General features: G+C 44.9%; 1 protein-coding gene across 19 annotated transcripts in view; it reads right to left on the reverse strand.

Annotated features, from left to right (window-relative positions):
- Positions 1-26: 26 nt before the first annotated feature.
- The window catches only part of cacna1c (calcium voltage-gated channel subunit alpha1 C), an 85,619-nt gene continuing 57,769 nt past the window's right edge, over positions 27-27,876 (reverse strand). Inside the window, exons 11-52 of one of the 19 annotated variants that reach the window (XM_088288250.1) lie at positions 26,777-26,867; positions 25,206-25,232; positions 24,603-24,763; positions 23,782-23,855; positions 23,550-23,701; positions 23,249-23,450; positions 23,051-23,171; positions 22,701-22,815; positions 22,489-22,606; positions 22,077-22,146; positions 21,867-21,999; positions 21,675-21,804; positions 21,486-21,545; positions 20,706-20,812; positions 20,238-20,252; positions 18,329-18,416; positions 18,135-18,242; positions 17,996-18,048; positions 17,771-17,917; positions 17,475-17,676; positions 16,988-17,146; positions 16,791-16,901; positions 15,860-15,943; positions 12,069-12,134; positions 10,717-10,854; positions 10,391-10,456; positions 10,191-10,282; positions 9,888-10,050; positions 9,671-9,798; positions 9,477-9,573; positions 9,301-9,403; positions 9,124-9,225; positions 8,502-8,629; positions 8,286-8,420; positions 7,501-7,865; positions 6,380-6,508; positions 6,165-6,292; positions 6,003-6,100; positions 5,831-5,927; positions 5,646-5,754; positions 5,394-5,562; positions 27-5,323 (exon numbers count right to left, since the gene is read on the reverse strand). In XM_088288250.1, the coding sequence (XP_088144376.1) occupies positions 4,853-5,323; positions 5,394-5,562; positions 5,646-5,754; positions 5,831-5,927; positions 6,003-6,100; positions 6,165-6,292; positions 6,380-6,508; positions 7,501-7,865; positions 8,286-8,420; positions 8,502-8,629; positions 9,124-9,225; positions 9,301-9,403; positions 9,477-9,573; positions 9,671-9,798; positions 9,888-10,050; positions 10,191-10,282; positions 10,391-10,456; positions 10,717-10,854; positions 12,069-12,134; positions 15,860-15,943; positions 16,791-16,901; positions 16,988-17,146; positions 17,475-17,676; positions 17,771-17,917; positions 17,996-18,048; positions 18,135-18,242; positions 18,329-18,416; positions 20,238-20,252; positions 20,706-20,812; positions 21,486-21,545; positions 21,675-21,804; positions 21,867-21,999; positions 22,077-22,146; positions 22,489-22,606; positions 22,701-22,815; positions 23,051-23,171; positions 23,249-23,450; positions 23,550-23,701; positions 23,782-23,855; positions 24,603-24,763; positions 25,206-25,232; positions 26,777-26,867 (5,312 nt within the window). In that variant the 3' untranslated portion in view covers positions 27-4,852. Of the gene's footprint in view, positions 5,324-5,393; positions 5,563-5,645; positions 5,755-5,830; positions 5,928-6,002; positions 6,101-6,164; positions 6,293-6,379; positions 7,397-7,500; positions 7,866-8,279; positions 8,630-9,123; positions 9,404-9,476; positions 9,574-9,670; positions 9,799-9,887; positions 10,051-10,190; positions 10,283-10,390; positions 10,457-10,716; positions 10,855-12,068; positions 12,135-15,434; positions 15,519-15,859; positions 15,944-16,790; positions 16,902-16,987; positions 17,147-17,474; positions 17,677-17,770; positions 17,918-17,995; positions 18,049-18,134; positions 18,243-18,328; positions 18,417-20,237; positions 20,253-20,705; positions 20,813-21,485; positions 21,546-21,674; positions 21,805-21,866; positions 22,000-22,076; positions 22,147-22,488; positions 22,607-22,700; positions 22,816-23,050; positions 23,172-23,248; positions 23,451-23,549; positions 23,702-23,781; positions 23,856-24,602; positions 24,764-25,205; positions 25,233-26,776; positions 26,868-27,876 lie in introns of those variants that run through there. The other 18 variants (XM_088288248.1, XM_088288253.1, XM_088288251.1 and 15 more) reach the window with 18 other exon arrangements.

The following is a 27,876-nucleotide window of genomic DNA, read 5'->3' on the forward strand; positions in this document are numbered from 1 at the left end:
GCATGACTCATTGTGAGCTGTAAAAAAAAAAAAAAAGGTGACTGCGTGTGTCTTGACTCAATTTTCGGATGCCAGTTAGTTCCTTTTCATCAAGAGAAAAAAGCCTCAGTCGCTTCAACGTCATCACCACTGTTACTATTCACCTGATTTAACTTTGAATATCAATCCGTTAGCTTTGGTCACATCATCCCCCCCCCCCCCCCTCACAATCTTGCACATGCACTTTTCAAGACTCGCCCATAGAAAGGAAACTTATCAGGGAAATAAGAACTCAAGGCCCGCGAACTCGCTTCGATTAATTGCACTGTCCGTTTCCGTCTTTTCATCGACGCATATAATATTTCTCCATTTTATATCTAAAATAGAATAAGGTCGCTATGGAAACTAGCATTCTACAATATACTTTCCCCACAAAATATCTGTACACTTGCTCTTCATTCTGGGTTGAAATTGATTGGAGGCCATGCAAAATCGGCTTCTTGGGCTTTTCCCTTCCAAATAAAATGACTCATCTCATTGATGGTTCAACTTCCTTCAGAATATTTCATTGAGAAAATGTCCTCATAAACGCGCAGTGCACCAACACGATATTCCTCAAGTGGGATGTTCCAATAAATTCATGCTGACGCTACAGTCAGTAGGCCATAAATACATTCCCGACCTCTAATTCCGTGACATTCTCTTGATTATATATTCAGGAATCAGATATGCTGTAGAAAAATATACAATCGTCGGCCTATGGTGAGGGGATATCAATTTTGAATCGCTCTATATATTAGGTATGGGCGTAATAATAAAAGTGGTGCCTTAAGATACAAGTTTTATGACTATCGATCAAACAAATTGTTGGAATGACTGGAATAGCTCGAAATCTCTCCCAAAAAATCTCAACAAAATTGATCTAATTTAGGAAAATATCAATTCAAATTTCAGCTTCTTCTGAGTTTCTTGACTTGGCCACTGGGGGGCAGCAGAATGCAGTCACGCAGACAAAAATGAAGAGTTTCACACCTACTGTCTGCAGTAATATTAGTCGTTATTCGCAGGGGATAAAGAATATATGCCTTTGAGTGTTGGTATATTTGTTGCTATTTGTGAGCATTCCTTTTCCAAAAAACTCCAAAGCGGGGTCACTCTTATCTTAAGGCACCACTGTAGATTGTGTGGAATTAATTGGTTAAGTCTGCCTTATTCTGTGTGGAAGCAGGAGTTCAAAACATTCAGCGAGAGATCTCCCATGCCACCAGTTAACTGAGCGATCAAGAAAATGCCGCCCGACGGCCAGCCTTAAATACATCTTTATCTGAAAAACCCTCTGGGAAATATCAGAATCAATAAATAAGTCACTTTCCTCTCTAAGTCATGGCTTCAAGGCTCACCACTATTTAATATATGCCGGGGACGGGGCGACGTTGGAGTGGGAGCAGCCCTTTTTCCAAGAATCAAAGAAACCAAAAAAAATAATCTGCTGTCCTCTTCAAGATATGCAAAATCACCTCATTTAACATCAAATACTGTATGTACACTAACTGAGCAGTAGAACTGAACGATTAATCGACGTCAACTCGACAGTGGAATGCAATTTTCAAACTGCAATGTAAAAAAACAAAAGTAATTTTGGTTGGTCAATTATTTTTTTTTAACCTTTATTTTTTATTTATATTTATATCTTTTTATGTTTATATTAATCACCGTAATTGAAGCAATGAAGAATCTGTCTTTCATATTATCACATTTTCCTTTATTTTCCATACGCTTTACCTAAGCGACCAAAATTTTGTTAATTTTTATACGTAATTTATTTCTCCTATTTGTTAAAAAAAATACATGGGAATACGACTGGAAAAAAAATCGCAATATTGAGAATAAAAATAAATCGTGATCAAACTATTTTTCAAAATCGTCCAGCACTACTGTCAGCTCTGACGTCGTCATGGCGACACCTACCACTCAGTCACTTCGACCAGAGAAAGTCATCTACCACTCATCAGACTGCAACAAAAAAGAGCAAGACACTGATTTCAGGTCAGTAAACGCATCGTCAATACTAAACTGCATCTCACCTGATTTCAAGTACGTTAGGTTTCTCTGGCATGGACGGGGGGAAAAAAATACAAATCACGCCGTGGGAACCGTACAGACAAAGTTATTGCATATCTTGCTGTTCGTGGACAGGGTTACTCGGGGTCAAATCTGAGGAATGGTCAAACGGGGCCTTTAGTCAAATCACATTGGAACAAAGCCGCAAAGAAGCTCAAGTAAGCAAAAGAATCCTAAATTGCCGACAGTGCTTTCCAGCCACGTGACATCACATTCACATTAAGTTTGCATAATACTCATGTCACAAGAGTGTACCTGGCACACACACGCACACACACACTCCTCAAGTGAGCTTTGAGTGGTACTGAATACTGCATCCAGATTTTGCCAGGAGCAGCTCCAAGAGGGACACATGGCAGTGTTTTTCTTGGGAGAAATGTGGCAATTCGGATCTTTGTCGCTTCCGGGTTCGAGTGGTTTTCTCCTCGAGAGGCAACGGGGAGTCACAGCGCACGCACGTTAATAAGGGCCGCAGTGCCGTACCAGCAAAATTCGGGCTGTCCCAAAAGTCACGATACATTTTATTTTTCTATTTAGTTAAATTTGCCCAGAGCATTTTGCATAACCCAATTTTCAGGGTTGTTTTGTGGATTCGGTTAAATAACCCAAAAAGTGGAGGTCCAATTGACCCAAGTGGATGGTCCCTTCATGACCCATGCTTGGGCTATTTTTAACTGATTTTAGAGTACCGTTTTTATTTTTACCAGGTTAAAAGTCATTCAAATTGGGGGGAAAAAAACTAACCGAGCGCTGCGTCTAAAAGGAACCAGAGCAATGTTGGTTTATTTATACTGGTTGAAGACTTGACCCAGCGTGTTAGGTCAATATTTAGAACAAACAAGGGGTAAAAACTACTCTTAAAATTGCTGAGTCATAAATAACCCAATTTTGCACCAGTTTTAAGGCTATATGACCCATACTTGATTTTTTTTTTTTGACCCAACTGTTTTTGCAGCACACTCTTCATACTGCTGGGTTTAAATTATGTGAAATAGCTAACCCAGTGCTGGGTCCAAAAGGTCCTAAGACAATGTTGGGTTATTTTTGCTATTCAGAATTTTTTTTTAACTCAGTTTGTTTAAATTCGTTTCAAGAGCAGATTTTTTATTTCTAAAAGGCTTTTTTTTTTAGTTTTAGTATACCTGAACCAAATTTTTTTTTTGAGACACCCTCCTCCTCTACTGAGTACGAGCTACAACGCTGAAACTAAAAACGACGCCCTTAAATCGCAATTCAAAATATTCTTCCACATTTCTGTCAACATCGCATCTTGCTACAAACTCCGACTTGAGACTGACAAAATCCGACTGACCCCCCCCCTCCCCTAAAAAAAAAAAAAAAAACACTTCCTCTAATATGCTTCATGATGGATTGAAAATTCTTGCAGCATCTTTAAACTCAGCCCTAAGAGTTCATTTGAAGAGAAAGATGACTTGTATCAACGATAACAGTGTGTTACGGCCCTTTCACTGCATTCATGACTTTTTTTTTTCTTTTTTGTCAAGCACAATCATCAATAAAAATCGACCTCAGAACAGAAACACCCCCCAAAAATCCGTGACGATTAAAATGTGAAAATTCCGAACCTTGAAACGCTTTGGAAGCATGCCTGTGGTAACCCTGTCCCATTACCACACACGCGCACACACACACACACACACACACACACTTGTAATGCTACCTTAAATTACGGTCTACTCTTAAAAATCTTTTTCTTTGAAGCGTACGCATGTAACCAGTCGAAAACACACACATTCGCGTCTCTCTTCTGGGAAAAGAAAAATAAATAAATAAATAGATACAATCTGTAAAAGGTGCATACTGATTGAGAGAACGGACCCTCGTCTTACACGCGCGCAGACACGCACCGACCAAAATAAAAGTCTACGCCCTGCTTCGTTAATTAAAACCGCTTAAAATTCTCCTAAAAGTACGTTTAGAAAGACCAGCACCCCGATTGTGCAAACAAATCAAGGATAAATTAGACAGCATGTGGAAGGAAAACAAAATGGCGGGCGAGGGGGAGGGGCCAGAGTTCTGTCCAACTCCTCGGTGAAAAAAAGATGGCAGGGTATGAGGTGTCGAAAAAAAAATTAAAATAAATAAAAGCTGCTCGCGTCTCTGCTCGTCGTGTTTCCTGTTTGAGAGCAGGAAGTGGCAAAAAAAAAAAAGAAAAAAGGGAGGCCAGGTGGTGCTGAATGGCCAGTTTGTCAGCCATTTTGGCAGCTGTTGGTCCATTCCTCGGGGAGGGAGGGGGGCGTTCCTTTGGAAGAGGAGGACGCTCTTCGTTTTTTTTTTGTTTGGACGATACAGCGCTTCATCCCGAGTGAACTGAGGTGGAGGAGGAGGAGCTCCGACGTGGCACGCGCCGTCCCCGCCCCCGCCCGCCCGATTGCGCAACACCGACAGAAGACGAAAAAGGCCGACGGAACTTTTTTTTTTTTTTTTTCCCCTTTCCCCTTCGCCGCCTTTGCTCGCCACTTTGAGGACGTCAGAAAACTGTGAGGCACTTTAGAGACACGCACGCGCACACACACGCAAATGTGCATACAAAGAGGGGAAACGCACGCGCACGCACTCCGATAATATAGAGTATAGTGTGATATACTTTACTACAAACATTCAGACGTACAAAGCATTTGTGGCGCTTCACTGTTCGGAGCCGCTCCCTCAGGCGGAGAGGCGAGGTGCGTGTGTGTGAAGGGGGCGGGGCCTAACATAGCCACCAATGGCGAGACGTCCAGCAGAGGCCCTACAAACTGGTCACACACTCCATGTCCTCGTCCTCCAGCAGCCCGCTGGTCCTCTGCCGCGCTCCCGCCGTCACCGCGGAGCTCCGGTGGCGTCCCTCCTCCCTCCCCCCGACTTCCTCCTCCTCCTCCTCCTCCTCCTCCTCTTCTTCCTGGCCCCGCCCCCCCGCCAGCAGCTCCTGCCGCTCTTCCACGGAGGACGGCCCGTGGATGGAGCCTCGGTTGCCGCCGGCCTCGCCGCCGTCCTCCGCCCCTCGGTCCCCGTCCCTGTGGGAGGGCAGGAGGTTGCCGTTGGGGCTGTGCTGGGAGGCGGCGGGCGCGGCGGCGGCGGGCGTGTTGCCGTTGAGGATGTTGCTGGCGGCGTGCTCCATCTCCTCGATGGTCATGTCGCAGGCGTCGGCCAGCTCGGCCTTGGTGGCCTCGATGAAGGAGGGGTCCTGCGCGAACTGGCCCAAGCCTTCCGATATTAGCACCTGCAAAGGGCAAGCGGGGGCGTGGCCATGACGCTCCGTCATGCGTACGCAAACTCGCAAACACACTTACCGCCTCCACCAAACTTCCCGCGCTGCCGCGAGACAGCGAGCTGGAGTCGTGTCCCAAGAGCGAGGGCACCGTGAGCGACACCGGCCGCGGCGCTCTCTGATTGGTGCTCGGCATGCCGGAGGCGGGGCTAGAACCGGCTACCCGACTGTTCCCGTTACTGTCGCTATACCTAGAAAAGACAAACAACCACCCGGTCTCCAAAAGCGCGCGAACAACAACGAAGGCGCACTCGCCCCGAGTGTTCGGACTCACCAGGGTCCGCAGTTGACCGAGGGCAAGCTGGTGTTGAGCTTTTCGTGGGAGTTGGAGCCCTCTAACCTCAGCGACGGGACCCGCTGATACGAGGCGTCGCTGCCTTGCCCTGCACAAGACCCAAAAAAAAAAACCAAACAGTCAAGCGTGTGTTGATCTTGTCGCCCGGCCACAAGGAGGCGCACCTGTGGGGCTGGCCGGAGGCGTGGAGCACAGCCGGCTGAAGAGAGTCGGCGAGTGGCTCCTCCTTATCAACGGACTCAGCCCGGCCACCGCGAGCGCCTTGAGGGAGGAGCGGCCGGCGAGTTAGGACGACGCACTCGCAAATGGCCCATGCGGGAATAAAACAACTTCTACCTGATGATGGACGAGGTGCAGCGGCACGGCCGTCTTCTGAGAGACGTCCGGCCTCGACTGCCTTCGCAGACACTCCAAATGGAACGAAGATCTCCGCCCTGAGAGGACTGAGAGGTGAAAAGAAGCGACGGAGGCAAAGCGATCGAATGAATCCGGTGGTACCTAACGAGGTGGGGCAGAGAAAAACTCTCCTGGGAGACTGCCACCCTCCGCCTCCTCGTCTCTCCTCCACGTCGTCTCCTTCCTCCATGGGAGTGAGCTGCTTGCAGGCGTCGTCGCGATACACCAGCCTGGGGTCGGAAAAGCCGCCTTTAAAAATGCGGCGTCGTCGCCCACCTCGGCCCGATCTCTCGCCTCCGTCGTTCTCCGCATCGTACATGTCAGAGGAAAGCGAGTGGTCGTCGTCGCCGAAGTCCCGGTCGTCGGCGTAGCTCTCGTCGTACGTCTCCTCCGTGGAGCCTTCGCCCCGGCGGATGATGGGCAGGCGGCTGTCGCTGGAATCGGAGCTGCGGAACGCGCAGAATTAACACAAACGTCGCGACGGGAGAAGAACGGCAAAAGAGCAGCGAGGCGGGGTTAGCGGTCAAGCGAATACGGAGAATTCAAAACTCAAAAAGGGAAATCGCACTCAGCTTAAATCAGTGGTGGGCGGTCAGGACCGAACGGAACATTTACAACCGACGTGCCGCAAGAAATGGGATTAATTTCACGCCAATTTTCTTTGGCCAATCACATTTGAGCGACTATTTCTTGTCCGATCTGCTCAGGGCCTTCAGAATCTTGCAACCTAAAACTATACGAGCAATGAGACCAATGGGATTTTAAATGAAATGATCAGCATTTTTAAAGTAAAACGAGCATGTAACGACTTGACACATTTAATAATCACTGCTGAGTTTTTATTTAATATGCGTCTCTTAGATAAATATTGATTCGGAATTTATGAACTACGCAGCGTTTTTTTTTTTTTTGGATGGTCTCTATAACTGTGACGTGGTACGAAGAGGCAGATCAATTCCTCACCGAACGGCCCGCCACTGGTTTCAAATCAAAGTCTGGGTTAGAAGTGCGAGTCAAGATGTTCCACCAAATCGAACCCAGAAGCGTGACTGACATAAAAAAAAAAAAAAAAAGAGCAGCGATAAAAGCCTCGGATAGGGAAAGTTTGATGCGGCGGCACCAAACGTTTTATCCGCGGCTTTGCTCAGCAGCGGCAAGTCAGCTCCGGAAGCAGCACACGGGTGCATAGCAACCAGCGTCGCTATGGCACTTTCTCATCTGCTCATTTTCATGTCACGCGATGAGACCCTTCTTTTTTTTTTTTCCCCAAACGTCGAGAAGTCGAGACGACGTGTGCCCTGGCAACATACCGAATGAGGTTGTCAAAAAACGTCCTGCTCGCCATTGCGCACAAGATAGGAAGAAGAAGAAAGGAGTGAAATGTTTGGAAGCAGACGTCGCTTGTCCTTGAACGCGTCACGGATGACTGCGTGCTCACCTCTTGGGAGGGAAGCACCAAGCCGATCGGGGCAGCAGGATGGGCGTCAGCGGCCGTCCGGCGTGGCCGTCCACCGTGCTGACGGACGGGCTCGGGAAGCGGTCGACGCCCGGCGGGGCCACGCCCACCATGCCGGTGTTGTTGGCGTTGTTGATGTTGGCGTTGGAGCCCGACGACGAGTACGAGGACGGCGTGAAGGTGGTGGAGTCCATGAGCTTCTCGTGGGAGGGGCTCTCGGCTTCGCAAGGGGAGCCCTTCTGGCTGATGTGCAACGGACGCTGGGTGGTGAACGACTGCGGGAAGGAGGCGCGCCCGTCGCTCTGGTTGTAATAGTTGACGTGGTTGCCGAACAAGCCGCCTGAGCGCTGCGCAGCCCAAGATGGAGAACAGAAAGATATTTTTAGAGAGGCGGGAAAAAAACAATAGGATATAAAAAAAAAAAAGAAAAAAATACTGGGCGCATTCATTCCAGCCAGGATGTAAAAATGCAAATCAAGCTTTGTTTATCTTTTTTGTTTTCATTAGCGCACACTCATGGTGGACAACGAGGCGCTCTAAAGCCTTTATTTGATATGCATTTCAATATACAACGAGAGGCTGGTTCCGTCGAAACTTACCAAAAGAAAATGTATTAACTCGTATGTAGTTGAGCACATGCATGAGTCGCGTTCATATCGACATGGAGAGCTTCAAGCTGGAGGCGGAGCATCGTTCTCTCTCTCTCTCTCTCGCTCGCTCGCTCGCTGAAGCGTGAGTGAGGGAGTGTGAGTGTATCCGACCTTTACCCTGAAGATATCGTCCTCGGACGCGGCCGACATGGACTCCTTTGGGCCTTTGTCGACCTCCTCCTCCACCGTCAGGTCTCCAGAGATGGCCCTCCTGATCTCCGGGCCGATGTCATGCAACGTCCGCAGGCCCGCCTGAACGCACGTGACGCAGAAAATGTTTGCCATGCCGAAATGTAGTTTTTTTTTTTTTTTTTTTTTTAAATCGCCGTATACCTGCAGAGAGAGGGCAGTCTTGGGCGGCACTTTAGCCACCAGCCCTTGTTCTTTCCTCTTCTTGAACTTGCGGAAGTACTCCTGAATGAGGAAGGTGGCGTAGAACTTTCCCACTGTTACCTCGTCGTCTGAGGGGTGAAAAAAAAAAAACTCAGAACGTTCTTATCGCCAATATTGACATTAATCTTTTCCATTTTTTTAAAATATTTTTTTTAAGTATTACGCCATGTTTTTATCAAGGACAATATTTTAGAGTTCTCTTTTACCTATTAAAAATAAAATTAAATTTCTGATTGTGCTGCCTCTCTTGTTTTGTCCACCAGGGGGCAGTATAGTAGTGACACAGACACAAGCTCACCACTCACCACTACTCTCAAAAAACTGCAAAAATATTAGTCGTTCTTCACAGAAGACAAAGAATATATGCTTGTGATATTGTGAGTTAAAATCCATCATTGGTTTGGTGGTTTTAACGACACAAAATGTCATTTTCTTCATTTTGTAAGAATCGGGTTGGCGTTCATAATGGATTATGAAATGAGCTAAATTTGCCGTTATATGCCGCGTCTTTTTTTTCTCAAGGGACCACTGTATTTTCCGAACAAGAACACCGAATACACACCGCCAGCAGGGGGCACCACTTGATCCAGCAGTTTCATGCTCGTTCTCTTCCAAATCTTCTTTACGATGGCCCTCAGCTCCTCGTTGGCCTGTTCCAGATTACCTACAAAAGCACCCCAAACAAACTCACACCCGCGAAAAAGACAACCGCGAGTGTGCGTGTCAGAGCGCGCTTTACCTTCCGTCTTGATCCTCAGTGCCGTTCGAACCAGCGCAAAGAGCGTCGCATTGAACATGACGGTTCCGTCGCTGTTCAAGGGCATGTTCATGGATACCAGACGCTACACACACAAACATCGTGCTAAATATTCTTCGGGGGGATCATCCGGTCAGAGTATACACTAGCGTGCCCACCTTGCAAGCAACCCGGTGAGGACAGAGCTTCCCGAAGCCGAGCGGAGGCTGGATTCTTCGAAGCAGAGTCACCACGTCCAGATGCTTGATCCTTCCTCTGGGGAAAAAAAACAACAAAAAAAAAACGCGAACGCTTGTTATTGACCTCTGCTCACCACTCGCAATCCGTTCCAGGTGCTGTTTTGCCAACTCACTTCGCTTCCGGGTCGTACTCGGCCCAGATTCTCTTGAACTCGTCAAGGTGATGCGGACCAAGGATGGACCAATCCCGCGTCAGGTAGTCAAAGTTGTCCATGATGACAGCCACAAAGAGATTGATGATCTTCGGGAAGATTTGGACAGAAATATGAGTGGAAATTTTTTCTTTTCCCCGAGTTGCCGAATGTGAGACGGTTTGGATCGGGTGCTGACCAGAAAGGCACAGAGCATGTAGAAGCTGACAAAGTAGATGATGGCAAACTGGCTCCCGCAGTCTTCCGGGATGGTGACGTTCTCATTGGTCGATCCTTTCTCGCATGGCCGGTGGGTCGAGCATGCCAGCATGATCTCCTGCCACGCTTCGCCGGTCGCACATCTGCCGGACACCGTTTTGTTTTAAGTTCTTCTTGACATTTCCACCGACCGTGTCTTTTAATTAACCCGCGGAAAATGTGGCGAATAAATGCAAAGGCTTATTTTAGAGGCGTGGCGGAGGAGCGTTGAAATCTTCCTCACCTGAAGAGCAGCAGCACTGCCTGGGGGAACGTCTGGAAATTGTTGTTCCTGTTGATCTGCGTGTGGTCCCGCAGCGCTATCTTGCCAAACATCTGCACGAGGGGGCGGCGGCGGGGGGGGAGCAAAACACATCAGTTTCTTTGGTCAATTAGGAAAGGCCAATTAAAACCAACAGGGAGGCAAGGCAGCAGGCGGCTTACCTGCATGCCGATGACGGCGTAAATAAAAAACAGCATCACGATCAGCAGGGCCACATACGGCAGAGCCTGGAAAGAAGAGACGGACGGATCAGTATTTGCTTCTTGGAAGCGTAATCCTCATGTCGGTTCAGCGGGTTTTCTCGTTTTGGGTTAGCTTTGAGCCTCAATGTTGCATGGAGTTCCACAGGGTTCAATGTCGGAACCCCCGCGGTTTTCATCGCATTTAGTCCCGATGAGCAAAACGGACACTCGAGATCTCGAGGTCCAGACAACCGGACGCTTCGACACGGCAACTCCGAGGAGATCCAGCCGTTGACTTGAGTTACCTGGAAGGACTTGATGAAGGTCCACAGTAGCGTCCGGATCCCTTCCCCACGGGAGAGCAGCTTCACCAAACGCATCACACGGAAGAGCCGGAAGAAGGTGATGGAGATCCGAGCGTTCTCTTCAGAGTTCTGCAGGCCCTTTTTTGACGTGATTTGCATTATTTCCACACACACACGCACACACACATGCGCACGTTAGTTTGTACATTTGCGTCCGGGTGACCACAGAGACGACTTCGAGGGTCCGCGGGGGAATTCACGAGGCAACAAACAGATCAACAAATTTTTCATTTTTTTTGTCATTAATTTGCCGAAACAACATAATGGTCGCGCTATTGTGCACGTTTTAAAAGCTGAGGGCTTCCGCGGAGATTATCAACGACGGTAAGCTCGTCCATAAATCGAGAAAAACAATTTCAAAGCGTCAGAAATCTCAGCCCTGCAGGGAGGCTCCAATAAATCACTCCAGGTGTGAGGAAACAACTGGGGAGCCTCACATGGATTAAGATATTCGATCTCCCGGTATAAATTCCGATGGTCACGCTTGGCAAGTCTCATTCTCACCGTTCCTAGCGGTCCGCTTTTACTGTCAAAGCCTCTTGTGACTGACGTACAGCCCTCGGAAGCTATTTTTAGAGCGTTTTTTTTGGGGGGGTGGAATTTGGCAGTTGATGAGGTTTCAGCGGCGGCAACGGCGGCTTTCTTTTGTGTCCCAGCAGTGGATGATAAAATATTCAGCCATCTCGCTGAGTGCTATTCTAATACACGTTCATTTATTTATACGACGGCTCCTTCATAGGGGGGGCGAAACAACAAAAGGAACACAAGATTTGGACATGTTACGTACGGCGCTTTGAACACTTTTGCAGCGCCGGGACCGCAAAGGATTATCGTAAAACGCATCTGTTCGTTGCCACGTGTTACATCAAGACGTCAAATAGGAGCTCGTGTGTGGGAAAAATGGAGAACAACACCGTTCCCCAAAACATTTTCTGCCGCACACTTTCGATACAGAGATACAAAAAAAAAAAACAGCCCACAGAAGACGCCATTGCATCCACAAAAAAAAAAAAAAAGAGCGTGGGGCAGAAATCGGAGGTGACACATGACATCGAAAGATAATGCCGATTAGTGTGACAGCGTGATGGTTTGCACCCCAAAAAAATGGGAAGCGCGGTGGAGAGGGAGGAAAAAATAAACAACAACCACTCCGCTTGCAAAAGTCACACACCCGCAGCGCCACCACACACAAATATGGAAGAGCAGCAGTGCGACGGTCGTGGAGGGTGCTCATGCGCAGGGCGGCGGGACGGTCGGGAGGAGGAGCGGGGGAGGTTGCCGTCGGAGCGTACCATTGGTCTTACCACAGGGGGGTGGTGAGAGGAGGAAGAGGAGGAGGACGAGGAAGAGTCAGCTGGCTTTAAGGAAAGGCAACAAAGATCAGCAACAGAGCGGCGCCTGGCGAGCGGCTCATTGGGAGCTACGGCGAAAGGTGGAGGCCATTTTTCTTTCTTTTTTTGACATCGTCTCGGCCGTTTATCGTCATCTACTCATGATCTGATTGGCTATCGCAACAGTCTATGATCTGTAAAACCCCCCTTGAGACACAGAACAGACGCCCGCGCGATTATTTCTGAAGGCCTCGGACGAATCGTGCGTGCTATCGGTTTCGTGAAAACTGCCTGGCAACACGAGCGAGCTGAATTCTGATTGGATAAAAACTCCAACCTAAAAATTCAACACTAGGATATGATATGACATCAATGTGAAGAATATGATCATTTTTTTCTCGATTATGTTCGGCCAGCAGAGCAGGCCTTGACCGCCCGCCACGGTCCAATATAAATAAAACCGACTGGGCTTGACTATGCGCAGTTATTTACCAACTACAAACAAAGAGAAGACTCTCAGCTGTTCACACACCAGAAATACACGCTTGTGTGTTACGCTTGAGGAGTTTTACTCGCCATCTCAAGCAGTTTGATGATTCAACAACTGGAAAGTGGATGGCTATAAAAAAAAAAGAAAAAAAAAAAAGGCATAATTTCATCTGGGCCAGGAGGGACAATTCCAAAGATATTACCGAGTTTCGACGGACGGGTGGCATCAGGCGAGATTGAACCATGTTGGGACTGGAGGATATTGCAAAGTCGGTTTAAGGCTGCGGGGCTGAAATAATGAATAACGGGCCGGGCCGGCGCGGTGAGAAGGGGAAGGCGGCTGATGATGTGTCTGCAACATTTATGCGCGGGTGCCCGTGGCTTTATGTGCACGCTGATGGATGGAGGCCTGCCTCTGGAGCCATCCGTTTATCTCGCTGCCAGCTGGAGCGCCGATGCAATAGCGCGAGATGACGCCAACGCCACGTTCAAGCACCGATGTGCGATTCAAGGCCTCGTTTGAGAGCCGAACGCTCACGAGTCAAAAGAGGCGCCGGAATGCCACATTCACACGTGGACGCCAAAACAGAAGCGCTCGTCCTCTTCGTGCGACATTTCAACGGGACGGGAAAAGAATTTGGACAAAAAGGCTGAGGCGGGGAGAAGAAGAGAAAGCTCGAGGAGACGTTCAAGGAATGGAGGAATGATTCTTTTCAGGTCACACAGAGGAGGAGTGAATCATTTCTCAGGTAACGTCATGTGCAGATATTAGAGCACCTGTCAGCAAACGACACAAAAAGGACAAACGACAAACGGAATGGACATTGACAGAAAGAAGGGAGGAAGGGAAATAGTTCATCCGTCTCGTTTGGTATTTGGTCACTTAATAGAAGAAGCGAAGTCAGATTAGTGCAGCAACTCACACTGCATATTTTGCTTCAAGACAAAAGAATACAAATATTTTTTTGATGTTATGCTACTAGCTGAAGTTAGAGTTGTCCGTTGAAATTTTTGTTTTTATTTCATTTAGACTTTTTTTTTTAATTCAGACAGTTTTAAGTTTTAGTTTTAGTATTTAATTAAAAAAAATATTTTTATATTATATATATATATATTTTTTCTTTTAAATATTATATATATATATATATATTTTTAAATATTATATATATATATATATATACTTTAAAAAAAATATTATATATATATATTTAAATAGATGGCATTTTTGTTGAATGTAGACGACATTTTTTTTTTAAATTTTAGTCTTAGTTATTAGTTTTTATTGACTGTAATAACCTTGATTGGAATCTTTTGGTGACTACCTTTAAAAAAAAAAAAAAAATCACGACATGAAGGAAAAAAAATAAATTAGTAAATGAGGAAAAACATCCAGGTAAAACAAAAGCAAAGTGAAGAAGCAAATCAAATTTCAAGGTGGCTTTCACACACATGACAAAGATGCATATCGGGGTCTGTATGGAATTTCAAACGTGTCCCATCTCCTGTACTGAGTGTTGCTCATCCAAAGCCCGGTCCAAGTGAGGTCCGTATGGCTTCGCTTTCTGGAGCGTGCGTGCTCACCCTTGGGAAGCTTATTGGTATGCCCGGCCAGCGCCGTCTGGGGTGAAACACACTTCACTCCGGCGTAGGGGAACATGCGGCGCTACCCTTGTGCACGTCCACGCCTTGTTTCATGGTGTTTAACGCATCTCCATACACGTGCACGCACCCTGGGGGCTGCGAGCGTGACATTGGAGAAGCCGGCATTGCAATTTATCGCAATATTAAGATAGAGATTTTTTTTTTTTGGGGGGGGGGGTTGTTTAATTGAAAGCTATCAGAAAGTGCAAGTGTTCCTAATAAAGTGACCCCCATGCCAGCCATTGCTGAGCCAGGATTGTCCGGGTCATAAAAACGGCACTTTTGAAGATGAATTTTTAACGTGACATTCATCTATTTGACCAGCCCTGCAAGCGACATCATTGTACGACATGATTTGCTTCCCTGGAAATTGAGTCCTGCCAGCAGAACTTATTCTCCTCCTATGACTAAATGATGTGGAGTTCTGTCGGGGCGCAATCCGCTATCGCATGCCGCATGCTAAAAAGCTTTTCTTCTTCTTCCTCATTTTTTTTTTCTCCTCACAAATACGACAGCAAGCATCCGCGACGTCTAAACACAATAGACACTCGACATTTGACTCGTGTCGGGGATGCGCATTGTTGAGCTGCTCCATTGTTGACCGGCGGTGGCGAATAAATGAATCCGTAAATACATTTACATACATCTCGCAGGCTCCGAGTGGAAGCATTTGAGGATTAAATTGTTACGATGATTCTGCTCCATGTATATTTTCATTCTAATTGAGATTTTGCGCATCTGTATTAAGAAATTCAAGGACACCAGACCCGGACAATGCATCTTGTCATCTGTCATGCAAAGGGAAAGTGGGTGGGGCCCAAAAAAAAAAAAAAAAAAAAAAAAAAAAAAAGGGATGAAAATGCAAAACCAATCTGACAAAAATTCAAATGATGGAAACAGTGCACCCATAATCATCTCTTTTAAAAAAAATCCACTTGCTGGATTGTGCAGCTTTCCGAAAGTTGCAATTTCACGTGTTTCAAATTAGCAAAGAAATGCATCACAAGGCATTGCGGAGCTGCTCCATCTGGCTCGTTTTGACTCACTTGACCCAATTGGGCCATCGCGGGATCAAATGCGGTGCAGCTGAGGTTTCCTAATCATTTGAAGGCATGCGAGATGGGTATCGCTCGCTGTGTGTGTGTGCGTGTGCGTGTTGGCATGGACGGACGGATGGAGCGAGCTGGTGCTACTTACGTTAACCTCAGTGATGGCTATGTCAACAACGCTACCCACAACTATCAAGGCATCAAATGTGTTCCATGCATCGACAAAATAATGCTGCGTGGCGATGGAAAGAACAGAAAGATGGCAGGAAAAAGAAAGCAGAAACAAAAACAAAAAAACATTTAAAAAATGGAAACAGAAAGAGAAAACACAACATACGCTGGCATCTATGAAAAAAAAAAAAGTTTGTGTGAGTGGTGAGAGGTAGTTTGTAAATAACCGATTAATCGATTAATCGACGATTAACCTAACTACGTTAGTGCCTGTCTTACTTGCGTTTATGGAAGTCGATATCCAACGGGCGGCCTTTTTCGGACCCAAGGAGAGAAAAGGAGGAGCGGAAGGAGGAGACGAGACGGGAGGAAGGTGGCGAGAGGGGAGAGGCGAGTACTTACGTTGATCTCACTGAGAATGACGTCAATTATGCTGCCGATTACGATGAGGAAATCAAACACATTCCAGGGATCACTAAAGTACCCCTACACAGGTGGAGGGGCGAGGATGAGGAGGAGGAAGGGAGGAAGGTTAGAAGGGAAACAGCATCTGCCGCCACCTCGGGGTCAGATATGTTGCACTTCGTAAAAACGATCCTGGTAACAAATATGAACGCCTTGATGCTAGGCGGCATACGGCTCAGCGTGGATCGTCATGAGTATGCATTTACAGTTTTTATTTTTTTTTTTAATTAATCGAACAATTAATCAGTCACCTGAGTTTTTTTCTGCCAAATATCAGACACAGCATTGCCCTCATAAAATCCACGTCGGTCGTCGCGCGTAGCACTCTTGCTTTCATATGCCATGTACTCTGACTTGGCACAGTGGCGCCTTGAGATATGAGCAACTCCACTTACGACCTATTTGAGATACAAGCTATCAAAAAAAAAAAGCTGTTTATGCACATCGCATGTGTTTAAAATTTAGCTTAGCCAGGCGAAGGCTAGATGTTTTAGCACGGCTACCTGTACACAAACGGTGAAGCAACACATGTAGATCGATAATATAGCAGTAATCCCAGGCGTAAATTCTTTATCCTCCGCAAAGAACGACTAATATTACTGCTGCGGTGATTTAAGGACGAGAGTTTGACGTCACGGACCGAATTCAACTCAAGGCGCCACTGTATTTAGTATTAAAACACAAGGCGGCTTCGGTTTGTCAGAGGCAAAGATGAAGGGGAACATTCTGGAAGGAAGATTGGATGTGGGATCACCCCTTCGGGTTAAAAGGTTTTAAGGTTTTCCTCTCAAAGATTTCAGTTGTGATGCATTTAAGCAAAACGGCAAAACTGTTAAAAGTCGGTTAGCGTGACTTTGATGCGCCTCACCCTCGGTTTGAAGGCGATCAACTTGAGGATCATTTCCACAGTGAAGAGCCCGGTGAAGAGCATGTTGAGGATGTTCATGGCGTCGTTGAAGTTCTTCGTCTGACCATGATGCTGCCGAGCGCAAAAAACGTACAATCACGCCATGTGGGTGCGCAAAAGCGTGGAAATTTAGCATGTGGCGTGTGTGCGTGGCTCACCTGCATGGCCAGACAGATGGTGTTGAGAAGGATGAGCGTGAACATCAGGTACTCAAAGTAGGTGGAGTTGACCACGTACCACACCTTGTACTGGTACGGATTCTTGGGGATGTAGCGGCGAAGGGGGCGGGCCTTCAGGGCATACTCCACACACTGACGCTGTGACGAACACACACAAGACACAAAAAAGGTAAAGCACGGTTTTTTTTCTTCAATTAATCGTCTGATTCATCAGATAATCGCAATTTTATTTTGTCCAATATCGCAACCTCCGAAAAAAATCGTAATAATTACATTTCTATAAAATATATAATCCCCAATCACTGGTGATCTATTTTTAGACCAGCCCATTCGGTCCATGTTGGTGACATTGCACCAGACCAGCTGTGCGCAAACTACGGCCCGGGGGCCACATGCGGCCCGTTAAACGTTTTAATCCGGCCCGCCGAATTTGAAAAAAAAAAAATCCCCCCAAATCCCACATTACCTGATTCTTGTCCAGTTCGCAGTTCTTATATTCCTGCTCGCCTTGCTCCTGGAACGTGACGATGACGAAACCGACGAAGATGTTCATCATGAAGAAGGCGATGATGATGATGTAGATGATGAAGAAGATGGAGATGACCACGCGGTAATTGTAGATGGGCCCCACGTCCTCGGTGTGAGAGTCGATGGCTCGGTACAGGAGCCTGCGGGGAGGGCCGTTGATGAGCCGCAACGGACAACAAACCGTGTGCGTGCGTGTGTGTGTGTGTGTGTGTGTTTTTGCATTCAGACACACACCCCGGCCAGCCTTCAAATGTGGACACCGCGAACAGAGCCATCATGCCTTGCAGCACGTCGTCAAAGTTAAATTCGCTGTTCTCCCACTGCCTGAGGGCTCGTTCGGGCTTGGCCACGTCGCCGTCCTTGTATTTTATGTACGATCCTCTGATGATAAAAACACGCGCACGTTTTACACAAGCGCGCCGTTGATGGTTGCGATTTATCAAAACGGCCGCCGCTTACCTGCACTCTGACTTCGTTTGTTTCGAGTTGTCCGTGCAGAAGAAAAACTTGCCCTGCGGGGACAACACGTTGGCGTTAACGACTTGCAAAGGAGCAAAAAAAAAAAAAATTGTATTTTTAAAATTGTCGCCCACGCTACCTTGAAGAGCTGCACCCCGATGCAAGCGAACATGAACTGCAGCAAGGTGGTGACGATGACGATGTTGCCGATGGTCCGGATGGCCACAAACACGCACTGGACCACATGCTGAGGAAGGCAGCGAAACCGACACGGTCAGCCACAGTTTTTTTTTTTTTTTTAAAACACGGGTTGATTTTCCAAGACGTGCTGACCTTCAGGCCTTTGGCTCTGTTGATGGCCCGCAGTGGCCGGAGAACTCGGAGAACTCGCAGGATCTTCACCACGTTGATTGCACTGGACCTGCAAGACCAATGCAAATTTAGCCACGGACCAGGTAAAAACCAAGACATTTTTTTATTTATTTTTTTAAATAAGACTTTCATAGACTGAGTAGAGAAAGTGGATGTCGCAAGTGTGACTAGAGGTGCAAACGATCATCACGGTTCGGGCTGGTCACGATCCGCAGAATGGTAGGTGAAAAAAAAAAATTCACATTATGAAAACATGCGTTTACCATTGACGGCTAAAGACGTCAAAGATCCATTTTTTTTTTTTTTTTACTCGGCTGGTAGTGAATGAATTAATTCACATATAAAATAATAATTTATTCTTCCTTATATAGCATTAAATTCTGTTGTTAAATCTGAAATAGCCATATTAGTCATTAAAAGTTTATTATTTTTATAATTATTATTTCTATGGGCAAATGCGTTTTAGAAAATAAAGGAAGACAAAGTTCAACCTAGCTTTTTTTTTTTCTGATCTGAAAAACAATCCGAACCGTCGCACCGCTACCTAAAAAAAACAAAAATGGACGATAGATTAAGTTTGCCTTCCATGCGCCATCCATCTTCTACGCAGTCTACTAAAAAAATCACCGACCCGACGACCACGCCATTGTGCGCTCAAAATTTTTAAACACAAATTGTGACACGGATCTTCTCAGTCTCTTCGACGGGAGATGAAGACGCACAAAACAAACACCGAAGACACACTAAACATCCTCACGGAGGGTTCGACAAGTTTCAAGAAAGCTTCACGACATTTTACCAAACAAGAGTGGCGTCACCAGAAATCATTCGGCCTGAGTCAACCATCAGATTACGACAATAAGGAAAATTAATCTGTGGCTTTGTGTTTTGGGACTCTTAGGAGGACCACAGTAACAAATCCTGTCACACAATTAATCGACACACACGCATTAACACACAAAACAACAAACAACAAGCAAATTGGGCTGTGAGGAAAGTGTCAGTTCAAAGGTTGTGCCCAAAACAAAAGCATGAATACGTTGACATTTTGAATTTTATCTTTTTTTTTTTTTCTTCCATAAACGTGTGAGAAAAAAAAATTGACCTTTCACTATAAAGGTGCTTAAAAAAAAAAAAAAAAACATTTTTCTTCACACGTGCAACCAAAATGCCAGCGCATCATTTTACGGGATTGTGTCGCCCGGAGGTGGAGAATAAAAAAAAAATAAAAAAAAGGAGTGTGTGACGCCTTCTAAGAGGAAGAGGAAAAGGTGTTTAAAGGTAGCCGACGTAGCGTGGGATGATGCCGCTGACGTGTCACAGTCAAAGTCGCAGCGAGGACACAAATAAAAATGCTCTAAAAGCCGCTTTGGCGGGAGAGGTCGGGAAGTGCGACTGGCTGGAGACGGCAAGTGCTCCCGCAAGGGCGCTCTTTCGGCCGTCAAGTGTCATGCCAAGCAATATTTCCCTGCACTTAATTAAAGAGATGAGACGTTTATCTATTTTTGGAACGTGTTCTATACTTTGTGCCGTGAAGTTGACTGTGACTGTCCGCCAACATCCCACACACTTTTTACCTTTAACAAGGCACAAAAAAATAAAACACTTGAGTCTCAACATTCCGCTGCCATTTCTATTGCCCGGGAGAGTTGGATTAAAAAAATGACAATAAAAATCAAAACAAAAAAAGGACGCTGAACAATGTTTTACAAGAAGCATAATTTTTTTTCTCATTATTATTATTATTTTTTTATTATTTTTTATTTTGGCCAAACTCTCCCAAACGATAGAAACAGCAAATCAAGGGAGTGACATTTTGACACATTTCAGGTGGTTCAGGTCAAATTAACAAGAACTAATATGGACTTACGTCGAGAAGTCTAGTCTATTAAAGAGTTTGGAACAGAGAGTGTAGCATAACATATTAAACATGAGAAATATGACAGAATTCCAATGTGATATTAGCTGTAAGAAGCAAAGGACATCTTAATTAATAACAAACAGGAGGCAGGGGGTGAGGAGGGGTGTGTGTGAGTTTATTTCGGGGTGAGCGATGGAGTGTGAAGTTGTTGGAGAGAAAAGTGAAGCCGTGAGAAGGGGTGGGCCGATTTAGCAAGCAAAACATTTGCCTACTTAGCTATTTGACAAGTTGATTTGTGTCGCCGTGGGGCCGACTAAACGGCCCGTGAAGGCAAAGACGCTGTGAGGACTCGGTGACGTCGATTCAGTGCGGGAAAGATAATTGGCAAAAGGTGTCAGGCGATCAATTTTCCAGGACAAAAACAAAAGGATTTGCAGCAGAAAAAAAACCAACAACAAAAAAAAAAAACAGACTCACTGTATCCCGGAGGAGATGAGGGAAACGCTGACCACCACCAGGTCCAGAATGTTGAAATAGTTCCTGCAGAAAGAGCCTTTATGGAGGAAGGCTCCGTAAGCTGTCATCTGTAGTGGAGAGGAGGTAATAACTCATTCACTACCAGTCGAGTTAAAAAAAAAAAAGAAAAAAAAAAAAAGGCGTATTGACGTCTTTAGCCGTCAATGGCAGTAAAAGAAGACAAGCAGGCAAGTGACATTATTAAAGAAGAACACAGCCAGTCAATTAGTCATGCTTATGACATCATTAAAGAAGTAATCAGGCAATCGGGGAGGGGGGGGTAAAGAATATCCTGGGAGGTCGGCAACACAACATTTAATTGAATTAATTTATTTTTTACAAACCCAAAGAGTTTTTTTTAGAAAACGCTGATAAACAATTATAAGCTCCCTACAGGTGATGGGAGGAATTGGGTGTGGAGTGAAAAAAAACAAACCCCCCCCAAAAAAACATATTTCAAATTAAATATTTAATATATAATAATTCATATTAAAAATGGACTAATAAGACATCATGCTTCAATTTCTCATGAGAATAAATCCTTGGCGACGAGAATGTTTGTATTACTTTAAATAAATAAATAAATTAATTAATAAATTAAAAAAAAAGCATCTGTATTTCTTGTTGTGCAATGGCCCATTAAAAAAAAAAAAAAAAGTGGCGCTCCAATGCAGCCGTCACACGCACCCATTAAACACACGTTTAAAATGCAAAAACAGAGCAAAAGAAGCCCCGATCTACCTTGAGAATAATCTCGATGGTGAAAAGCCCCGTGAAGACGTGATCTGCGTAGCCCAGGATCTGCAACAGAAGCCGCGCCGCTCATTGGAATGAGTCGCCTCCTTGATTGGCCGTTACTCTTTCAGCACTGACCGGAAGTGCGTGAACATTTTTTTTTTTTTTTTTTTTTTGCCTCGCTGTCCAAAGTACCTCATTTCGGAAGGAGTCATTCTTAACCGGGTCCTCGGCCGCCAGACTGATGCTGCTGAGCAGGATGAAGAAGAGGATGAGGTTTGTGAAGATGTTGTGGTTGACGATTTTATGGCACAGAACCCTGAATCTGAAAAGCAAAAAAATGAATTTTAAGAGTTGTTCCGTAAAGACGATGGAATTTCAGCTTACTTGTTGGTGTGGCTGAAAACGAAGAAAGCGCGAGCCTTGGGCATGGGCACGGCCTTCTCCTTAAGCTGGATGTCGGAGAGCGGCCGCGGCCTCGGACCCACCGGCACGTCCGGCTCCTCGTCGTCTTCGTCGCCTTTGCATAAAAAGATTGACAAGACTGAACGACTTGAGTAAACTTCCCAATCAAGCGCAACGATGAGATCGCGTTACCGATGTAATCATTCGCAGGGTATGGATTTTTCTCTTCACTTTCATCGCCACAGTAATCATCCATATTGATCTGCACAAGAGAATACGAATAAGCAACGAGGAGTATGGATGAAATAAATGAAATAAAAACAAAAAACGAAAATTAACAGACCGCATTTTACGTTAATTTAACTAACTATAATTACATAAATTAAAAAAATAAAGCTAATACTAAAACTAATAAAAATCAATTAAAACAAAGCAAAAAAAAAAAAAAAGGAACATATTTGCTCATTAAAATAAGCAGACAACTGACTTGCAAACATTCACGGGGAAAAAAATAAAATAAATTAAAAAAAAAAAAAAAAAGCAACCGAAATCCAGAATTAATTGAAACCAGCTTCTTACTCGATTTTTTATTTCGCGTGCGTACCTTTGTGGCAGTGTTGCTCTCGCCATCCGAAGTGATGGACTTCAGCTCAATTTTCTCCCTCTTCTCCTCCTCCAATGGCGGCTTCTCGTTATTGTGCCTCTTGTCAGGAGTGCCCAGCCTGGAGAGAAAAAAAAAAAGGACAGCAAGCTTCAAGCACTTCTCCGTTGCTTTCTCGTCACATTTGCCGAGCGCGCGTGACGCCAATATTCTACCTGGCGAGTTTCTTCCTCTCCTTCTCCTCTTCTTCCTCTTTCTGGGCGGACGTCAAGCTCTCGGCGTCGGCCAGATTGTCCACGGCGATGGCCAAGAAGACGTTCAGGAGGATATCTGGTCACGGGGTGATATTAAGGATGTTGCTCAAGCGCCACATCATCAATCCTCGCCGACGTGACCTTTAATGCGACTTCCCTTCGCCTGAAGGACGGCCCCGTTGAATTTGGATGAGCTGCTCGCTGCCACCGAAAACGCCGACTTGCTCGAAAATCACTCCAATTTATGAACCCATTTTTTTTTTTTTCCCCGACGCAATTGTGAATTCTCAGCACTTATCCCGGCAGGATACAGTTTCCGCAGATGAAGAGGATGATGAAGTAGATGCAGACCAGCATGCCGGGGAAGGACGGCCCGCCGTACGCCATGATCCCGTCGTACATCACCGAGTTCCAGTCTTCACCGGTTAAGATCTGACGAAAAATCGCCAACAGGACGTCAACGTCGATTCGCTCGAACGCGCTTTCGGAAGACGGGTTGGATGGGCCACCTGGAAGACGGTCAGCAGCGACTGGGGGAAGTTGTCAAAGGTGCTCCGCCGGGTCTCCTCGAAGTTAAACTTGCCGCCAAAGAGCTGCATGCCCAGCAGGGAGAAGATGATGATGAAGAGGAAGAGCAGGAGCAGCAGGGAGGCGATGGAGCGCACCGAGTTCAGCAAGGAGGCCACCAGGTTGGACAGAGAGTTCCAATATCTGGACGCAAAAAAAAAATTTTTTTTAAATACATTCAGTCATTTATGTGTCGCTAAACCAGAAATTTTATTTATTTAGATTTTTTGGAAATAATCCGACCTGGTTATTTTGAAAATTCGCAGCAAGCGCACGCAACGCAGCACGGAGATGCCGAGAGGCGACATGATCTTGGTTTCCACCAGGATGGTCTCCAGAATCCCGCCGCAAACGACAAAGCTGTCGAAGCGGTTGAAAAGCGACACGAAGTACGCCTGAGGCGGGGGAAAAAAAAATTTGGTTGGCACATTTTGCGCCTCTCATTTCGATTCAAATTGCACTATTGGTGTCGTACCTGAAGGCCCAGACTGTACATCTTCAAGAGCATCTCACCAGTGAAGAGTGCGAGTAAGACCTTGTTGGCAATGTCTGAGGGAAGCGAAAATAAATTTTAAAAAAAATGTTGTCGTTAAGCCAAAATGAGACCTGACACAAAATTCATCACAACAAACTTTGATCAAGTTTTGAGTTGTTCAACTCAAGTAACAGATTTTCAGTCAAAACAAAAAGATTTTGGATATTGGATATTTTTTTATAGAATTTTGAGTGCTGTCAAGTGATGCATTTTTTAAACTAATTAATCTAAAAAAATTCCATGATTAATTGTGATTACTCACATTTTTCACAGATATTTGCGTGAATAATTTCTCGAAATTTCACTCAATCACTACCAGCCTAGGTAAAATGAATGAATTTTTTGGCGGCAAAATCCGTCAATGGCAATGAATGGGTTCATGCAAAAATCACCAAATATGAAGTTTTTTTTAAATCAAAGACTGTTCAAATAGCTTTCTTTGAATCTTGAATACGATCAAAACATTTTTCTTCGAAACATTTCTCAAAACTGCCCACAAGCACCAACACTCCATCAGTGTTACTTTGCAAGGCCCAGTGTTAACTTCAGCAGCAACTTTGTAAAGGTATGCAAATTATTTTTTAAAGCAAATCAAACTGAGTTAATTGAATAAATTTTTTTTAGATTAATCTCCAGAGTTAACGCTTTCATTTCGACAACCCTAATATTTTTTTTACAACTCAAATTTTAGCCCCGTAAAATATTTTCCTGCGTAAAAAAAAAATAAATAAAACATTTAAAATGCAGATTAAAAGCGGCACCTTGCACATCCGTCAACCACTGCGGCTGCTGGTGGTGTTCCGAAGCGATGGTGAGAGTGTTGAGGAAAACCAGGAAGATGACCAGCCAATAGAAAACCTGCGATTTGACGGCCGCCCGACATTTGCGTCTGCACAGCCTGTTCCACCTGCGAGAGTAGCGACTGAAGAGAAAAAAAAAAAAAAAAACAGACGCGAGAATAAAGACAAAGTCAATAAGAGTGTGTCTCACCCGTTGCTTGGGAGCGTTGCTGTGGGGGAAAAAAAGTTTGCTGTGCAGACAATTAAACATTAAATTGGACATTATAAACGTGTACGCCTCTGTAACTAAATAAGAGGGCGACAAATCACTACTTTTGTCTGCATCAACTCAAATAATCTTTTTCAACACTGACAACCATTTATTTCTGTTCGACCTTCTTCCCCTTGGCTCTGAGGCGTCTTTTTAAAAAGTCAACATGCGCTTACAGGATGCGGCCATTTTGTTTTGTTTTTTAACCACGCGATTGGATGATTAAAAATTTTTCAGAAGCATCTTTAGTTAAATAAACACACATCGTTGAGAGCAGGTGAGCGCAGCCAAGACAATGGCAAACATTTACTAACCTGAACTTGGATTTGGAGATCCTATTTCTGGAACACAGAGAACAAAATGGATTATACACACAGACGCACAAACACATATAGACACAACATTGAGGGCGATTTGTGAGGGAACCTCAACGGATTTTTTTTCAAATCACCCCCGTGAGAACATGTGACAAGTGGCAACCAGTCAATGAAACAACGGAAATAAAAGTGCATTTTCTTGAATAATGCTTTGGCTAAATATGATTTGATTGTTTGCCACTGGAACATCAACATGAACAGAAGACTGAGGACAAAGAAAAAAAGACAACCAAACTCCATAGTGAGCTCATACACAGAGCCCTTGAAGTGACACGGAAGTTGAAAAATTTTATTGATATTTTTTTTAAATACGCGTTTATGTACTTCCGGGTCATCATCGAGGTAAACGAAAGTAGCGCAAAAGGAGCGTTTACCCCCGTCGCCGAATCGACCCGGAAGTACATAAACGAGCATTAAAAAAATGCGTTCTTGGCAATCATTGAGAGGGAACGTAAATCAAGTATTTTTAAACTTCAATGTCAACTTAGAGGCGCCGTGTAAATCGTCCTATGGAGTTTTATGGTGGTTGGCAAGAAACTTTCAGGTGCATTAGCGCCACCTACTGGAAAGGAGTGTGACCCCGCCTACGCCGCTGGGCAATTATCCCGGAAGAGAGATAGTATCAATGAATGCTCACATTCAATTTATTTGGAAACGAGCAAAGTATCAAATTTCCTGGGTTTAAAAAAAAAAAAAAAATACAGAACTAATTGTGTCTTGTGTTGTCAACTCAGGTTATCGTCATAAATGACAATAATTTAAATATTTAATTTGTTTAAAGAATGCAGAATATAGATCTTGATGAAGAGCTCAGCAGAAATCGGAGAAAGAAAACTGTCTCCATGGCGACGAGAAGGATAAATACCTTGTCTGTAATGCTGGAGTACTTTACTCATGTTGCTACAAAAAATTGAGTTTCTGGCACAGTTTATGACATCATTTTTTTCTTCTTGTGGTTGTTGTTGTGGTCATTTTTGGCTCAGACAAATACCCACAAACAGCCAAACAAAGACAAAGTAACAGATGGACAGCAAGAGGAGAATGAATAAACAACAGCGTGCTGTGGAGTCCACTATCCCTCTGGTCAGAGAGTGCGTGGTTCTGATTCTGCGATGGCGCGGCGTGCGGCGGCATTGCCGTGTGGCGTGGGCGTGCCAGCAAAAAGAAAAAAATGCGCTCGTTCGGATCTTGTCGGAAATGAACGAGGGGGAGCAAGTGAGTCAGCTGGCGGTGAGCGAAGAAGCGCTTGAATCGTCCAAACAAAAGACAGTCGATCAGAACCAGAGGGGGAGTGAGCAATAACGGCTCTTTTTTTTTTTTTTTTTACTACGTGATGAGATGATTGATACCCTGCAAGCTTACGGTTTGGCACACCTGGAATGAGAAACGTTGTCCTTGGTCGCTATGAGATTAATGCGATGGGCTCCTTTTGACAGATTGCTGGCTCATTCAGAAACACAATTAAAGGAAAGGACCTGGTCCGGTCTGGGATGCCGGAGAGTACTTACGCTAGCCGGGTACAGCAGGTCTCTCCTTCTACATCGCCTCCGGGTGCGTTGTCCGTGTTGACCGATTCATTCTCACTGGCCGGCATGCTCACTAAGAGACGCAGGAAGAAAAAACACAAATTATTACAAAATCACCGACAAAAATGTGACAAAAAGTGGACAGTAGGGCCTGACCGGAATGGATTTTTTTTTTTTTTTTTTTAGGAAGATTTCGATTTTTTGCAGAATCACCGATTAATTGGCTGATTTTTAATGAATTTTTTTGTTGATTTGTTGGGTTCTGAATTTATCTATTACTTTATTTTCATCAATCTTTGTCTTACATCGTAATGTGTTCATGTGTCAAATAAAATTGACCAATTTCTTCCTATTTCAAATCAACTGATATTGACCGATTAATCGGTTGAGTCGTATTAAGCCTGTTAATGGTGTATTTTAGGCTAGTGGTTCTAGTTATTAAAAATCAAACATTTCATATTGTAAAACTTGTTTCAGTGTCCTTTTCCACTTTTAATAGTGAATCGCAACCGTTTGTCAAATTGGAATCAGCAAGATCAACACGAGTCTATCTGTTTTGGAACCAAGTGGCTCACTGGCTCCCTCTAGTGTGGTACTCACGTAGCGCATGTAGTCACTTGTTCCACCTGACACTATAAGCGGCTGTCATTGATAGCTGAACAAAATATACAATCATTTTAAGATGAATTAAGTCTGTTTTCCAAAGCAAAAAAAAAAAAAAATCATCCGAACACTTTAGGAATAAACAGTGCTCAACATACGTCCCCAAAATAAATAAAAGCACTGCCAATGTGCACAAAGTGTGCCGAAAGTAATCACACCTTACAATGTTGACATACTCGTGTTATTTACCGCTGCGGAGCTTTTGGGGGGGGGGACGCAAGCCACGCAACAGCTAATAGGGTTGGATTTCTAAGCTGACGTGAAGCCTCTTTTGTTTTTGTTTTTTTTCCCGCCGCTCTCAGGGATATTAAAAGCGGCAAATTGGAGGCTTTCATGTGCAAACATTGCAGGTGTTTTGTCTCGTAAGGAGGGCTTGTATGTTCGATGTCGCAAACAAACTTGTTAGTCAGGTTGTCTTG

This window comes from Idiotropiscis lumnitzeri, chromosome 2 (assembly GCF_059441095.1).
Source record: "Idiotropiscis lumnitzeri isolate Australia: NSW breed Sydney's pygmy pipehorse chromosome 2, RoL_Ilum_1.0, whole genome shotgun sequence".
NCBI classification, from domain to species: Eukaryota; Metazoa; Chordata; class Actinopteri; order Syngnathiformes; family Syngnathidae; genus Idiotropiscis; species Idiotropiscis lumnitzeri.